Source organism: Alternaria triticimaculans, assembly GCF_023758025.1.
Source record: "Alternaria triticimaculans strain BMP 0046 chromosome Unknown scaffold_22, whole genome shotgun sequence".
Classification (NCBI taxonomy): domain Eukaryota; kingdom Fungi; phylum Ascomycota; class Dothideomycetes; order Pleosporales; family Pleosporaceae; genus Alternaria; species Alternaria triticimaculans.
In genome coordinates, this window is record NW_026055979.1 from 46181 (window position 1) to 60891 (window position 14711).

A 14711-nucleotide genomic window follows, 5' to 3' on the forward strand; every position below is an offset into this window, starting at 1 on the left:
GGAGCAACCGAAGATCATAACGCGGCCAAATCTGAATCTTTCCATGTGAGACTCAGTCAATCCGGAACGCAGAATCATATGCGGAAGATCTAAGTCTTTGCACCAAGCGCAAGTACGCGTGACTTGAGACATGTGGTGGCGGTGATTAACGGCTCTTGAAGCTGAACTATAGAGACAATTTCGACCCAAGGATACAGAACAAGAATTGATAGAGTTGTCAACACAGAGATGTGTACGGTGAGAATCTGATGATAAGGATATCATAGTGGGGCTGTGTAGGCAGACGAGGCACGTGTGTCAGCTGCGCTGAGCGCAGCAGCCAATTAGCTGCACATGGACGTCATCTCGCTCAACGAGGCTGTATATGATCTAAAGATCAAGTCAACCTCAATATAAAGATGTCGAATGAGAACTGGGGTGATCACCGTGACAGGCGCGATGCCCTGTCGTGTCGTTGATCGCGAATATCATAAAGATGCGAAAGCAATCCTGGGTCGAGGGTCTTTCTGATATCGATTCGACGGAGTCAGCCCTGCCAAAGACATCTAGCATTCCGCTGCGAAGAAGAAAAGCATAAAGGAGATGGAATAGAGCGATGCAGTTGTCAAACAGTCCTTGCGCTCGCGCGAGCGTTGGTAGTGCGCTAGCGACGGGTCGATGCCTAGCAATACAAGGGCGCGTCGCAAGTTGCTCGAGTACCTGTGCGCGATGGTGTTGCCATTTGATCTCCGATTAGCAACGTCCGATCTCTCGGTGGAGGCTGGTGTCGCAACACCCGTGTCGTCAAGATCGCTCAGCCTACGCTGCAGATTGAGTTCCTTCCTTCTCTTCCAGCTGCCGGATGTAGTCACGTGCATACTGTTCGCCAGTGATAGCATCAACGATGATGCAGGCGGCATTCCCTTTCCTACAGTTTGTGCATTTGGGTGCTTGTCTGTCGCATTTGACTTTGCGCAGTTTGCACTTTTGGCATGCGGGCAGTTGGTATTCGCGCTCTTCCATTGCGATACATAATTGTTGATGCTGTCTTGCAAGTCAGCTGAGGATGTTTGCCGAACCCACCTGGGCACCGTTATCGACGTACCAACCCACCAACGGACACACCCCAGATGCGTCGCGAAATCAAGCTAGGCTCGAGCGTGAAGCCTAGTAGAACGTTCGTCAAATGTGATGGAGGTGGAGAGGCTGGGGCAGTTCCAATCCTAGGGTACCGACCCATGGGGTGATAGCCGAGAGCATGCGGGGGCCGCCAACTGCGCACGTCTCTCAAGATCATCGCACTGGAGGCTCGACGCGTTGAACACCAACACCGACCATCACGCAGATTCAATTTCGCGGCCACGCCTCCCGCACATGACACAGAATTTTAGAAGCACGTAGTGATAACATTAGACTGATGAGAGGCATTTCATTCATCACCCAACGCAATAGCTCGCCCTTTAAGTACCGCAGGAGCCTCTTCACGACATATGGACCTACCTTGATAAACATGACCCCTCAGCCCATGCTCCGGATGGAGCCAAGTTCCGAGATGCCATCTGGCGACCCTTTAAACATGTCATCTTGGCGGTCAAAGGCTGTCCGGGAAGTCGAAAAGAGCCAATGTCTGTTGTCATTAAACTATACGCTGTATACGTCGACCTGGAAATCCACGCGCAATCGACTACGGGCTACTGGGTTCCGGACGATCCGTGAGCGTTTTAGACTTTGAAGATTAAGCCGTGCTCGGCCCTTCGTCGGCACCTGTCCATACTAAGGTACAAAGTACATTGATTTCCCTTACCGGTGGTTCTTTCCCTCGTTTCAAACTACAACAATATCTACCTTCAAACTAAGCATAGCAATTCCTGTCTAAACATCCAACATCATGGAGATGATCGTTGGAATGGTAAAGAACAAGTGGGGCGCTCTGCCCAAGGAATCCACTGAGTCCTTTGCAGGGCGAAATGTCCTAGTCACCGGCGCCACCTCTGGACTGGGGTATGCGGCAGCAGCCAAGTTCGCGAAGTTGGGAGCATCAAAGATCATCATCACAGCCCGAGACGAGGCCAAGGGTGCGGCGACCAAGAGCCAGCTCGAAGCAGATGCCGGCGAAGGTGTCCACTTTGAAGTCTGGGATCTGGACATGACTTCATACGACAGTGTCGTCAAATTTGCGCAACGAGCCGTTGACGAACTCGACCATTTGGACGTCGCTGTCCTCAACATTGGAATCTTCAACACCGCCTACCAACAGTCAAAGCATGGCTGGGAGGGTGACCTACAAGTCAACACACTATCCAGCATTCTGCTCGGTATACTCCTCTTGCCGAAGTTGAAAGAGTCGCAAAAGCATACGGGGAAGATTCCTGTACTGCAGTTCGTCAATTCGGGCATGCACACAGTCATGAACATCTCTGATGACGTTCGAAACAAGCCCGCGATCCTGCCCGAGTTCAACAGGGAAGAAACCTTCGCCGGCGCCCACAAGCAGTACGGTTATTCGAAGCTTCTCCAGAGATACGCCATCATAGAGCTCGCCAAGAAAGTCCCGCCCAGCGAAGTCATCATTACGGCAACGTGTCCCGGGGCAGTCATTACGAATATCGACCGCGATATCAAGTTTCCTGGTGTCAAGATTGTACGGGCGATCGTGCATACCTTGGCGTTCAGGACGGCGGATCAAGGAGCCAATATATACATTACTGGCGCGTCACAGAACGAGGAACTCCATGGGAAATTCTGGACGAATGATAAGATTCAGACTGATAAGCCGAACATCGTGGCAGAAGAAAATGAGAAGCTTGCGCTCAGGGTATGGAATGAGATTGTAGAGGAACTGGCAAAGCATGTGCCGGAGGTCAAGGAGTGTCTCGCATAAAACCTTTGAATTGTAAAACCTTTGAATTGTTCTGTTCATCGTAGCGTCGAATGTATTTTACCGCGCAAACAAATTCGGAATGGTCCACGTAGTGTTCTACGCGGAATATGCATCCACTTGCGCCACGATGTTCTCGCTGCTAATTTTGCAGGCTAATGCTGCCGGTTGGGGCGTACGAACGCCGACGCATCAGACAACATTGCTCGAGTGAAAGTGAAAGATAGCGTGAGAATGAAGTCATGTGCCGGACGATGTAGGTTCCAAGGTTGTAGTCGGAGAAGATGGTAGAGAGCGGAGGGGGCTAAGGCACGCTTTGACCACCAGCTCCACCAAAAAAGTTCAGCGGCAGGCGCGAACTTCAGTGCAACCATCAGCGCATTCACCCGCCGCCAGCCTTTGCCAGACATCCAGAGCATGGCGCCGCCTTCCCACTCGCCCGACACGTCAATCTCTTCCCACACCCTCTCCATCAGCTCCATTCAACCGCCGCCCATGGAACTCCAACCCGCCGCAGCGACTTCGCCCACAAGTCTGCTCACCAAACCGCTAGCCTTCCTGCAGCCCACGGCGCAGCTCAATGCGACTTTCCTTGCCGCTGCGAAACGCTATCTCGATCCAGTAGCCGCCGGCGTAAGCGCCTCACAATCACAGCGACAACAAGATCTGCGCAAGAAGCGGAAGCGGGGCGGCGGCTACGATGACGATATCAGCGTGCTACACCTGAAGAAGGTGCACTTGGACGGATTCGGAGTAAACCAGGTGTTCGAACAGACGCGCAAGATCGTCGAAGCGACAACGGATGAGATTGAACTTTCTCTGCCCGATCACGACGGTGGCCCTGTGCCTATCCGTCATGGCGAGGAGGACGACGACGAGGGCATTGAAGAAGCCGAGGAGGAGTACCATACCGAATCAGACATTGGCGAAGAGGGCGTCGACTGGGAATACGATGGTGTGGACGACGACGAGGATGAAGACGCGCTCGATGGCGAGCCGGACGAAGAGGACATCGACATGGAAGATAGAGCCGACGGGATGTTCTCCGACGATGCCTCAGATGATGCGCCCGCGGAAACCTACCAACCCGACCCCAACGGTCTCAACGACGGATTCTTCTCCATAGACGACTTCAACAAGCAAACCGACTTCCTAGAGCAGCAGGATCAGAGGGGAGAGGGTGTGGACAGCGACGATGACGAAGTAAACTGGGAGGCAGACCCCATGGAAGACGGCCCATCCGCAGGCAAAGCCAATGGTATCGCAGGAGATGCATCCGACGATGAGTCTGACGAGGGCGGACCAACCTTCGGCAACGTTGATTTGAATGCACCGGAAGGCGACAGCGGCGATGAGGACGACCTCGAGGACGGTGACCTGGACGGTCTCGACACCGGTATGAACGCCAACAACGTCATGTACAAGGACTTCTTCGCGCCTCCCGCACAAAAGGCGAGCAAAAACAAGAACGGCAAGAAGCGCGGACGACCCAACCCCCACAACTTCCCCGAGAAGCAGTCACAACCAGCAGAGGAGGTTGAGGAGGACGTGGAAGGAACCATGGCTAGGGTACATCGAGATCTCTTCGAAGACGACGACGATATGGAAAGCGAGGGCGACCTCTCCGACGTAGACCCCTCAGACCCGAAGTCGAGACGATCAACACACGAGCGGAGACAAGCCAAGATCGCAGAGGAGATCCGGAAACTGGAAGCAGCCAACGTTGCGAAACGGGAATGGCAGCTATCTGGCGAAGCACGCGCAGCAGATCGACCCGTCAACTCGCTTCTCGAAGAGAACCTCGAGTTCGAACGAGCCGGCAAACCCGTACCAATCGTCACACAAGAAACCTCCGAAGACATCGAAGCGCTCATCAAGCGCCGCATCCTAGCCGGAGAATTCGACGAGATCCACCGCCGCCGACCCGACGACCTCGCCACCGGCCCCCGACGAGGCCGCTTCGAGCTCGACGACACAAAATCCGGCAAAGGCCTTGCCGAAATCTACGAAGAAGAGCATCTACGAGAGACAGACCCCAATTTCGTCGAAGCCAAAGACGAGAAGCTAAAGAAGGAACACGACGAGATCACCGCATTATGGAAGGGCATATCCGCCAAACTCGACTCCCTCAGCTCCTCGCACTTCAAGCCCAAGCCCGCAGCACCCAACCTAGAAATCCGCACTGATGCGCCCGCCATTGAGATGGAAGATGCGCGGCCCACCGCAGGCGGCGAAGTCGCGAGCGCAAGTATGCTCGCGCCGCAAGAAATCTACAAGCCGGGCGAGGACAAGAGCAAGAGCGAGATCGTTACCAAGAGCGGCATGCCAGTTGCTCACGACGAGATGTCGCGGGAAGAGAAGATGTCGAGAAGGAGACGTGCTAAGGAGAGGGCGAAGAAGGCCGGGCTTAATAAGCCGGTGCAGAAGAAGACGGAGGGCAAGGAGAAGAAGAGGGGTGAGAAGAAGCAACTTGTTTCGGATCTTAAGAAGGGTGGTGTGCAGATTATTGGACGGAAGGGTGTTATTACTGATGTTGAGGGTAAAGAGGTCAAGGAGGCTGCGAAGAGAGGGGCTGGCAGCTTTAAGCTGTGAGGATATAGATTGGGAATTCAAGTCGTGTTATGACAAATTTGAATGCGTTGAAGCAGGTTCAATTCGCTCAATTCTGAAGCGCTGGTATGCGTGGTTCTACCGTGTGAACTTGCAGTCGTCTCTCCGTGTATGTTCCTTCAATCCAGATTCGTTTGACAATAGCACACTACGTACTGCACACGGACAAGCATAGTGCACATATCTTCATCACTCAAGAACGTTCATTTGCAGTATATACATAAGCTACATCATTCCATCATATACCTCATATCCCATCCCACATCACGCATACTCAAACCCCCTACAACACAACCATACCAACCGCACACCCCGCCGCCCCAAGCACCATCCCCCAAACACTCCAAGCCCCCACAAAACTCGCCTGACTACTACTCGGCTGAGCCTTATCCGTAACACCAGACTGCCCACTCGCAGTCGCCGTACACTGCTCCCCACACGCATACCCATCAGGACAGCAATTCCCGCCCGCATCAGCCGCACAGCTATACCACGCACTCGGGCAACTTCCCGCACTCTCCCCAGTCCCCGCACCCGTAGGCGCAACGATAACAACACCATTCGTATTCACAATAGTATCCGTCTCGGGTAGCGCACAAGACCCCGTGGTCTGGCAGTCGCGGCCAACGCGGCAACAGCCCGAGGGATAGTACGCGCTGCAGACGTAGAAGCCGGCGGGGCAGACGTTGTCGCTGGGGGAGGCGGCGTCGGTGGTTGTTACGGCGGCGCTGGTGGGGCGGACGGGGGCGTCGAGTGCGCGTGTGGAAGACGGGTTGTCGTCGTCGCCGAGGCAGGAGGCGCCGGTTGCGCAGGTGCGGCCGTTCATGCAGCAGCCGCCGCCGAGGGAGGCGGGGCAGGAGAACCAGCCTGTTGAGCAGGTGTATGCGGGGCGGGAGGTGGAGGGGGAGGTTGGGGAGGGGGTGCTGGTGCTGGTGGAGGTGGTTGGAGGAACGGCGGCGGCGGTTGTGGTGGTTGAGGTTGAGGTTGGAGTCGCGGAGGTGGAGGGTTGGATGTAGGCTGTTGATGTGAATTCTGCGACACCTGTATGTGTTAGTATCCAATTCGCTGATGTCTTGAAATATAAAACTTACATCCAATACCCTGACACTTGAAGCCAGGTAAACAACATCCTCCATTCTGCGCATCGGGACAACTCGTATATCCACTCGCTTCATCACAGCTCACACTGCCCGCGCAAGTCTGGCCCTGGGGACAGCATCCCACATCGCCTGCGCTTGAGCTCCCAGAGACACTAACACAGGTGCTGCTCGTGCCACAGCACACATCCGGCGCGCCAATACTCTCACAACTCGTCGTGCCATCCGGACACTTGAACTGGCGGTTCAGAAGGATATCTCTGATATGCATGCGCGCCAGCCAGTCCGACTGAGCCAGCGGCCGTAGCGGCGAAAGCGCCTGCGATGTCGTGTTTCCAAAGACATCGTAGTCTGTTCGCTTGGACGATTGCGGCGACGGGGTATCCGCGGCGAATATCCAATTGTCCAGCATAAACATTTCGCCCTCATCCGTGCTCATCTTCTTGACTCCAACGGGTTTCTCATGTTGCAGCCGCTGCTTGACGCTCAACCCCCTCTTCACATGTTCCTCGTCTTCAGGAAAGTATTTCAGGTGTCTGGGTACATTGTGCGGCCATTGCGGTGCTGATTCGGCGAGTACGGGTGTTGCGCAGAGGGCGATGATGGCGGGCGGGAGGGCAAGTAAATGTGGTAGATACATTGTCAACGTCAGTCAACGTCAATCAACGTCAATGTGTCAACGTCGGAGAATAATTTGGTTCGGAGCAGGTGCAGGAAGAAGCACCGCAGACGAACTTGTGGGAAAGTGTGGTTGCTGGCTCGTTGTGGTTGGGATGTCAGTGGCTGGTGGAGCGCACCGGAGCTACGACTCAGGTAATTGGCGAGGCTGGGATGCGTTGGCGCCTCACCGCCGATAGGTGGGCAGGGTGCATCCTGGAGCCCGCCGTTACTGCGACGATGAGGCTCGTTTGGTTAGTACGAAGAGCTAAGATGCTGTGTGGGTGTTTGGTGCTTCAGAAGAGGGGACTGCCAAACGTCATGGCGGCATGCATGGTCCGCTGATTCCGAGCTCTCATCTGCAGGGGCTTGTCGACATCCATCCAACATGTCCACCCAGCCTCAAACATCGACGCATCTACTACTTGGTCAGCATGAGAGTTAGCTATTATCCGAGCCGAATGTCCAGCGCGACGTCGAGACGGAGCAAAGGCAATACTCAAACCTGCACGTTCGCCTTCTGGTCAGGCTTCTTGATCTCGACACGATGTCACTAAACAGCCCACCCAAAGAACACAGAAGCCGGTTGCACGGCCATTTCCATTGTACATATATTCAGATGATGCATAACGCGAGGGGAGATCTCCGTCAATGGCCACCGACCGCTTGCCACAGCCAGTCGGAAGGCTAGCCTACTCCTTTTTCAACCCACCAAGATTGTGTTGCAGCGCGTATCGCGCGGACCTCCGTTTCCTCAGCCCGTCGTACCAACTGGTCATCTTATACAAACGACCCTGTTGTACCACCTGAGTCTGTCGAACAGCACGACTTTTCCACACCGATCAAGCCTGCAGACCCTTGCGGGCCTTGCGCTCGCTCATGCGCTGGTTCTCCAGCATGGCCACCCAGATGAAGCAGGGCACAAATGCACAAGTCCCCATCAACACCATGATCTTCTGCGCGTCGCCGAACGCGTGTACCACGGCCTGACGCTCCGGACTACCCCATGGCAGTGACAACTGCGTAGTGATATCACCATAGATCTTTGGCGCCAGGTGCTTCGATTCTTCAGGGAGGTATTCGACAAGCCTCTTGGGCACGATTTGAGCCCATAGAGTGCCGCTAACAGACTGGCCGATCGCACCACCTACAGCCGTGACGAGGTTGAGAAGCGCGATAGCGACAGCGACTTGGTCGTGCGGTACGGCCATCATGATAGCAACTTGCTCCACGTTGTAGAGCATAGCGCTCGCCATGGCGCCGAGTACCTCCACCAGGATCAGGATCGCTATCGGGGAGTCGGGTGTGCGGAGATAGATCAACAGACCAGTCATAAGTAGTTGAGTGGGGACGGCGATGACGGCACCCCATTTGTAGGTATCGGTGTACTTCATGGCGAAGCTGATGATGATTGCCCAGGTGCACGAGACGATGTTGAAGATGTTCGTGATATATCCGGCCTTGGAAACGGAAAGCTGGAAAACGACCTGAAGGTATGAAGAGTACATCATGCGGTATGAGCTAGTCCTGATGTCAGCACAGATGTCTCGCGGGTTTTGGAGGACTTACTAAAAAGCGATCCAGGAGTTGCAACCGAGCAGGCATGCCGCGATGATCGAGCGGTTCTTCATGAGGTAGTATGGGAAGAGGGCATGGCTGGCGTAGTAACGCTCCCAGGCCACGAAGAGTAGGATGAGACAGATTCCGAAGCTGACCATGCATATGAACATTGGAGAGCCGAAGCCGTCCTTCTGGTAGACTGCAAGAGGCCACGGAAGAAGAAGCAGGGAGAATCCACCGGTGATGAGTATGACCCCGATCACTGTAACTGTCAGCAGGCAATGGATGTCTCACTGCAAGTTGAACTTACCGTCAAACTCGGTACACCAGTGCTTGATGCTCTGCCAGATCGTCCTGCCGCTCGGCTCGCGCGAGATGACGCCCATCTTTCTTGCTCGCCTACCCATGAGCCAAAAGACGAGCCAGAAGGATATGGAGAAGACTGGTGTCATGATAGCGAAAGATCCATAGCCCCAGCGCCAAGTGCTATGGTTGAGCCAGGTTTCACCAAGCTTGGGACCAGCCTAGACATGATGGTGTTAGTATACGTCCTGCCAACTTTCAGAAAGGGGACTTACGAAGGTGTTGACAACGTAGGGGAATCCAGTGAACGCCATCCAGATCAGACGGTTCTGCATAAGCGCGGTATCGGCGATGAAAATGTTGAAGATGTAATCGACGCCATTCATGCCGGTCCAGTAGATGACTTGCGCAGCGCAAAAGGTCTGGACGTTTTGGCATAGAGCCATGAGAATGAGCGCTACAAGGAAACCAGTCAGCACTGGCGATGTACACTAGAGAGTCGATATGGACGCCTTCCTCTGGCCCTTGAGCTTCGGATCCATGAGTCTCTTCGCAAAATATTAGGTTGGTTGGAGTGAATGAACTTACAAGCGACAATGAACATCAAACAAAGGAGAAAGCCATGAGGTCGTCCAACGATATCGATAAACTTAGCCAGCGGAAGCTTCGATACACCTCCGACAATGTTTGCAACGATATCGGTTATAGCCGTAAGACCGTGCATCATGAAGGCCGAGGTGACGTAGGGTCGCCATGAGAAGTTGGTTTGTTGTTGGAGAGAGTTGACGAAAGAGATGAGCATGATCCTATGGGATGTAAGCATTGCTGTATGCATTGGAGCAGTACAAAGCATCAACGGGCGGAAGGTGGACCGCAATAGCGAGATGGACTTACGCAGCATAAGCGGCAATCAGCCATTTCTTGGTCCAGACAACAGTCAAGCCCTCCATATCAGCCGGACCCTTGGCCTGCTCCGCGTCGACGCCTTCAGCAGCCGGGTAGGTGTTCATCGAGACATTGCTGTCGTACTTGGCGGTAGTGCTCGGCGGCTTAACAGAAGAAGCATCGGCAGCGATCTCGGGGGTATCGCAGAACTCGCGGCGCTCCGTGGGAGTCATCCCGGCCATCTTGTCGATCTGAGGTACGTATCCGCTCGCCATGGTGTACCTGCGGTCGCTGGTACTGCGCATGTTTAGTTCCTGGCTCTGCGGCCGCAATTGGGGAAGCTAAGTACCTTGTCGCGGAACAAATGCGACGGAATGGCGACAGCGGCGAGTTTGAGTAAAGAGCAAACTAATTGCGGTTTGCGATTGAGTGTATGGTTGTTTTGCTTGGCTGACGCGGCCAGGAAGTTCTAGAGACGCAGCAGCTTGAGAAATTGCGCACGGACAGTGAAGGTGAAGAGGAGAAGAGCAGAAGCGGAGGATAATGCCTCACGGTGATAAACAAAGAATGCGGGGTAGTCGTCATTTCCGGTGAGCACATTGTCTTAATGGGGGACATGGAGACGTGTAGGGCAGGAGCGTCATACTGGGAGGGAGTCACGATGGTGGTTGAGCGCAAACATGTCACTGCATGGCCTTTGTGCAAGAGTGCGCATCTCCGTTCAGGTACTATGATGCGGGTCAGCGCTATTGATACCCTTACCGTGGTAGGGCTCATGTCTGAGGTTGACTTAGAGATAGACACAACGAGCTGGTATCATCGTCTTGTTGACATAGAGCAACAAGCCGGCTCACGACCTACGTCAACCTTGAAACCAGGGTCCATTGCACCTCGGATAAACGCGGCTCTCCTAAAGTCCTGTGGTCTACCTTCTTTCTCTGTGAGTATACGAGCCGTGTAAAGTTGACTAATAGAACTGTTCTGACCAGGCGGCTGTGGCGGCCAAAGAGATTTTGACAGTGAAGTCGCTTGCAATGGTACCTTGAAAAGGATAGTTCAGGTCTGCAGTAGTATAACAAACTCATGCCTTACGCGTGGCTACATGTTGAAACAGACCAACTGTCTCAGTCCTGAAAAGGGTACTCTGCTGTCCCGTTGTCTTGGTCATGTTCTTCATCAAACACATTTTGACAACCCCCAAGATTTGTTGAATGCGAACGCCCCTGCATCATGCTGCCAGTGCTCTCCCCTAAACGTAGCGCCAGAACTCCCAGAACCGCCTCATCAGACTCACACACTACGAGGTCTGTAGGCTGATCTGCTCAACGCCTCTCGACACTTCCTCCTCCGCGGTCTTGGCTGCAGGACCGTCTTGGCCTTTCTCTGCAGCTTCAACCCCCTTGTCAGCACCGGCAGCCTTCTTCGCCTTCTTGCGCTCCTTCTCTGCCTTCTTAGCGGCCGCTTTCTTGGCCTTCTCCTCTTTGGCTTTGCGAGCCTCCTCACCACCGAATTGCTCGCGCCACTCTTGCTCCTTCTCAGGTTTGATCTGGGTGAAAAGATAGCCGGCCGTGCCGATCTTGTGGCCGACGGGGAGTGATTGCGCCTCCCACTTGTCGGGAATGATGAGGAACTTGGCATTCAGCTGAGAAAGGATGGCGGCTGTTGTATCGGGCCTGTATTGTTATTAGCGATAAATTCCATACTTCGATGTCTCTTACGCTGCTGGCCAAGTGCACAGTCATATGATGAGACAGATCCAAGACTTACATGTATGGTTCGATCAAACTCGCGAGAAGATGGATTTGGCTCAAAGCGAGCCCAACGACAGCGGCGCAACGATCTGGCTGTTCGGTAGCCAGCTTGTTGTCAAGTCGGTTATCTTGCAGCAGCAAATTACCCAAGCTCGAGACATGAAGCGCGGTCGCGAGTGCGGCACGAATCTTGACATCCTCCAGCTCGGTAATGTACGTCTTCAGCAGATCGTTAACCTTCTTCTTGTGTTCCGTGAAGTACTCATCGTCGTACTTGGTCCAGTCAGGTACGACCGAGTCGTAGATCTTGGCGTTGTTCACGAATTTGATCACGCGGTTGATGAAGTTGCCTAGGTTCTTCAGCAGCTCGTTGTTGTTTGCGGCAATGAAGCCGTCCCACTCGAATTCGGTATCTCCAGTTTCCGGCCGATGTGAGAGAAGGTAGTAGCGCCACACGTCAGATGGAATGCCGGTCTCCTTGGCGTTGTTGCCGAAGACACCAATGTTCCTTGACTTTGAGAACTTGCCCTTCTCGTAGTTCAAGTATTCTGTGGTTGAGATGGTGTTGAGCATGGTCCAGTTGTCCTTGGTCCCGATCTGCGAGCAGGGGAAGACAACCGTGTGGAACGGCACGTTGTCCTTGCCCATGAACTGGTAAAGCTTGACATGTTCGGGGTTGTGCCACCATTTCTTCCAGTCCTCGGTGTAGGTTGCTGTAATCGACACGTAACCTATGCATGCGTCGAACCATACGTACATGACTTTGTCCTCGTAGCCCTGATACCGGTCAGCTGAATTTCGTCGTGTTCAAAAGTAGGTCGTACTTCGAGCGGCACCGCAGTTCCCCACTTCAGATCACGAGTGATACCACGCGGCCTTAGGCCCTCCTTCAACCACGACGAAGTAATGTGAACACCATTGGAGCTCCAGTTACCCTCCTTGCTCGCCTTCTTGAACCATTCTTCTTCTAATGGCTGCAGCTTGTCGAGGCAGAGGTACACGTGCTTGGTTTCGCGCGGAACTGGCGTGGCGCCATCGAGCTTGCAACGCGGGTTCTTCAATTCCAGAGGGTCGAGAAGATGTCCACACTTGTCACACTGGTCTCCACGCGCGTCTTCGTATGCGCACAACGGACATGTGCCCTCGACGAATCGGTCCGCAAGGAAGCTTTTGTGTGTCTCACAGTACGGCTGTGTTGTGGTCTGTTCCTCCAGGAATCCGTTCTTGTACAGTTTTGTGAAGATGTCTTGCGCGATGTCGGTCTGTTGCTGTGTGGGTGTGCGTCCGAAGTGGTCAAAGCTGATATTGAACCACTTGTAGACCTCGCTGTGGAGCGCGAAGTACTTGTCGCATAATTCCTTCGGCGTACACTTCTCTTCTATGGCCTTCGTCTCCGTTGCTGTGCCGTACTCGTCTGTTCCGCAGACGTATAGTGTGTTGTACCCTCGGGCGCGCGAGAAACGTGCGAAGACATCGGCGGAGAGTACGGAGCCGACGATGTTGCCCAGATGCGGGACATTGTTCACGTAAGGGAGCGCGCTGGTAATGAGCACGTTCCGCTCGCCCTCGACGGGCAGAATCTTTTTGGTTGTCTCAGTCATGGAAGGTTGTAAGCTGTATTGAGTCAGCTTGTTGTAGTGAATGGGGGAATGACGATGTAGCTCTTACTGTGGTGTATCGGGATATGTAATTGAAAGCGAAGAGGATGGGAGGAAAGCGAGCGCGCAATGGGAGTATATGCAGCTCTGCGTTTCTTTGGTCGAGTAGCTGAGTCAAACGCGAATGACTGCACGCACGACGGGTGTGTGGTAGCTGCCCCGCCTAAACTTACCCCACCAGCCAGTGACGCCACAGGTGGCTGAACCCTGGCTTTGATCTTTGCAGCAACAAGGACTGCATCGCGTTCGAGAAGCTGAACTTCAACGAATTTCTCTTGGATAATTTACAGAGGCTTTAGTCATTGTCTTTTCTGCAGGGCACCAAGGGTGATTTTCGCACAGAGAAATTGCTTCAAGATATGTCCGCTTTGTAAAATATCGAACACGGTCATAACTCGAACACTCCTACTGTCACACCACGAAGGGGAGAAGACTACACAAACTAAGCCCTCACCCGACTGCACTGCTTGGAATCATCTTGAAGATGGGATCCCAACCAACCAACCTACCAACCACCCGGTCCCCCTCCCCAGACCCCTTCGACGCCCTCCTAACCCTAGAAGACACCCTCTACACCACCGCCTACAACCTCGGCGTCTCGGACGGCGCCCACGCCGGCCGAATCGAAGGACGAATCTTCGGTTTAGAAAAAGGCTTCGAAAAGTTCGCTTCGTTGGGGAAACTCCATGGACGGAGTGTAGTATGGGGATCACGGTTACCAGGTCTCGCATCCAATCTAGCACCAACATCAAAGAACCATGAGGGTCAAGGCGTGAAAGAGAGGATCGTAGAGGAAGAAGAAGGGGGAAGCAAAACACTACCACCCCTCCCCAACAACTCCCGCCTTCTCAACAACACAACACTCCTGCACTCCCTAACCGACCCCCTCACCTTCGACACCGCAAACACGGAGGAGGCAGTCGCGGATTTCGACGATAGGTTCAAGCGCGCTGGGGCGAAGGCAAAAGTCATTGAGCGAATCGTCGGTGAAGCCGATGGTCAGAGTGCCTCTGCAAAGTCACCTGATGGATCACAATCACCAGCAAGAGGGAAGACGGGGCCGGTTCGAGTGACTGGGCAGAGTAAGGCTGGTGGTGCGAAGAAGGGTGATGATAGTATAGAGGATTTTGCAGGGTCCAAGCTGTTGCGCTAAGGCTGCGGTATTCGCTGAACACGTGCGTTCACTTCGCGTTCATTCGGGTGGGTCGGACAGCGCCGAGCCCTGTCTGTCTCGATGGGGAGAATGGTAGATGAGGATCTGCGCTCGTATCATCTGGTATCCCGTACCTGCCTCCCTGGGTAGAGCTACCTGGGCCTCGTACCATGCCCAAGA

At 54.0% G+C, this 14711-nt stretch overlaps 4 protein-coding genes across 4 annotated transcripts; 2 read left to right on the top strand and 2 right to left on the bottom strand.

The window, feature by feature from the left end:
- Positions 1-1867: 1867 nt before the first annotated feature.
- Positions 1868-2860, top strand: J4E78_009633 (uncharacterized protein; the record flags this gene model as incomplete). Its single annotated transcript, XM_049370222.1, has 1 exon — positions 1868-2860. One exon carries the CDS (start codon positions 1868-1870, stop codon positions 2858-2860), a length of 993 nt encoding a protein of 330 aa, XP_049217969.1.
- Positions 2861-3352: 492 nt separating this feature from the next.
- J4E78_009634 (uncharacterized protein) lies at positions 3353-5449 on the top strand (the record flags this gene model as incomplete). Its single annotated transcript, XM_049370223.1, has 1 exon — positions 3353-5449. One exon carries the CDS (start codon positions 3353-3355, stop codon positions 5447-5449), a length of 2097 nt encoding a protein of 698 aa, XP_049217970.1.
- A 2614-nt stretch (positions 5450-8063) lies between these two features.
- Positions 8064-10244, bottom strand: J4E78_009635 (uncharacterized protein; the record flags this gene model as incomplete). The annotated part of the gene is made up of 6 exons (XM_049370224.1): positions 8064-8742; positions 8791-9043; positions 9092-9305; positions 9360-9541; positions 9673-9890; positions 9979-10244. 6 exons carry the CDS (start codon positions 10242-10244, stop codon positions 8064-8066), a joined length of 1812 nt encoding a protein of 603 aa, XP_049217971.1.
- A 1022-nt stretch (positions 10245-11266) lies between these two features.
- Positions 11267-13321, bottom strand: RAR1 (putative methionine--tRNA ligase, cytoplasmic protein rar1; the record flags this gene model as incomplete). Its single annotated transcript, XM_049370225.1, has 3 exons — positions 11267-11642; positions 11737-12497; positions 12545-13321. The coding sequence occupies 3 exons, from the start codon at positions 13319-13321 to the stop codon at positions 11267-11269; spliced, it is 1914 nt and encodes a 637-aa protein (XP_049217972.1).
- Positions 13322-14711: the final 1390 nt, after the last annotated feature.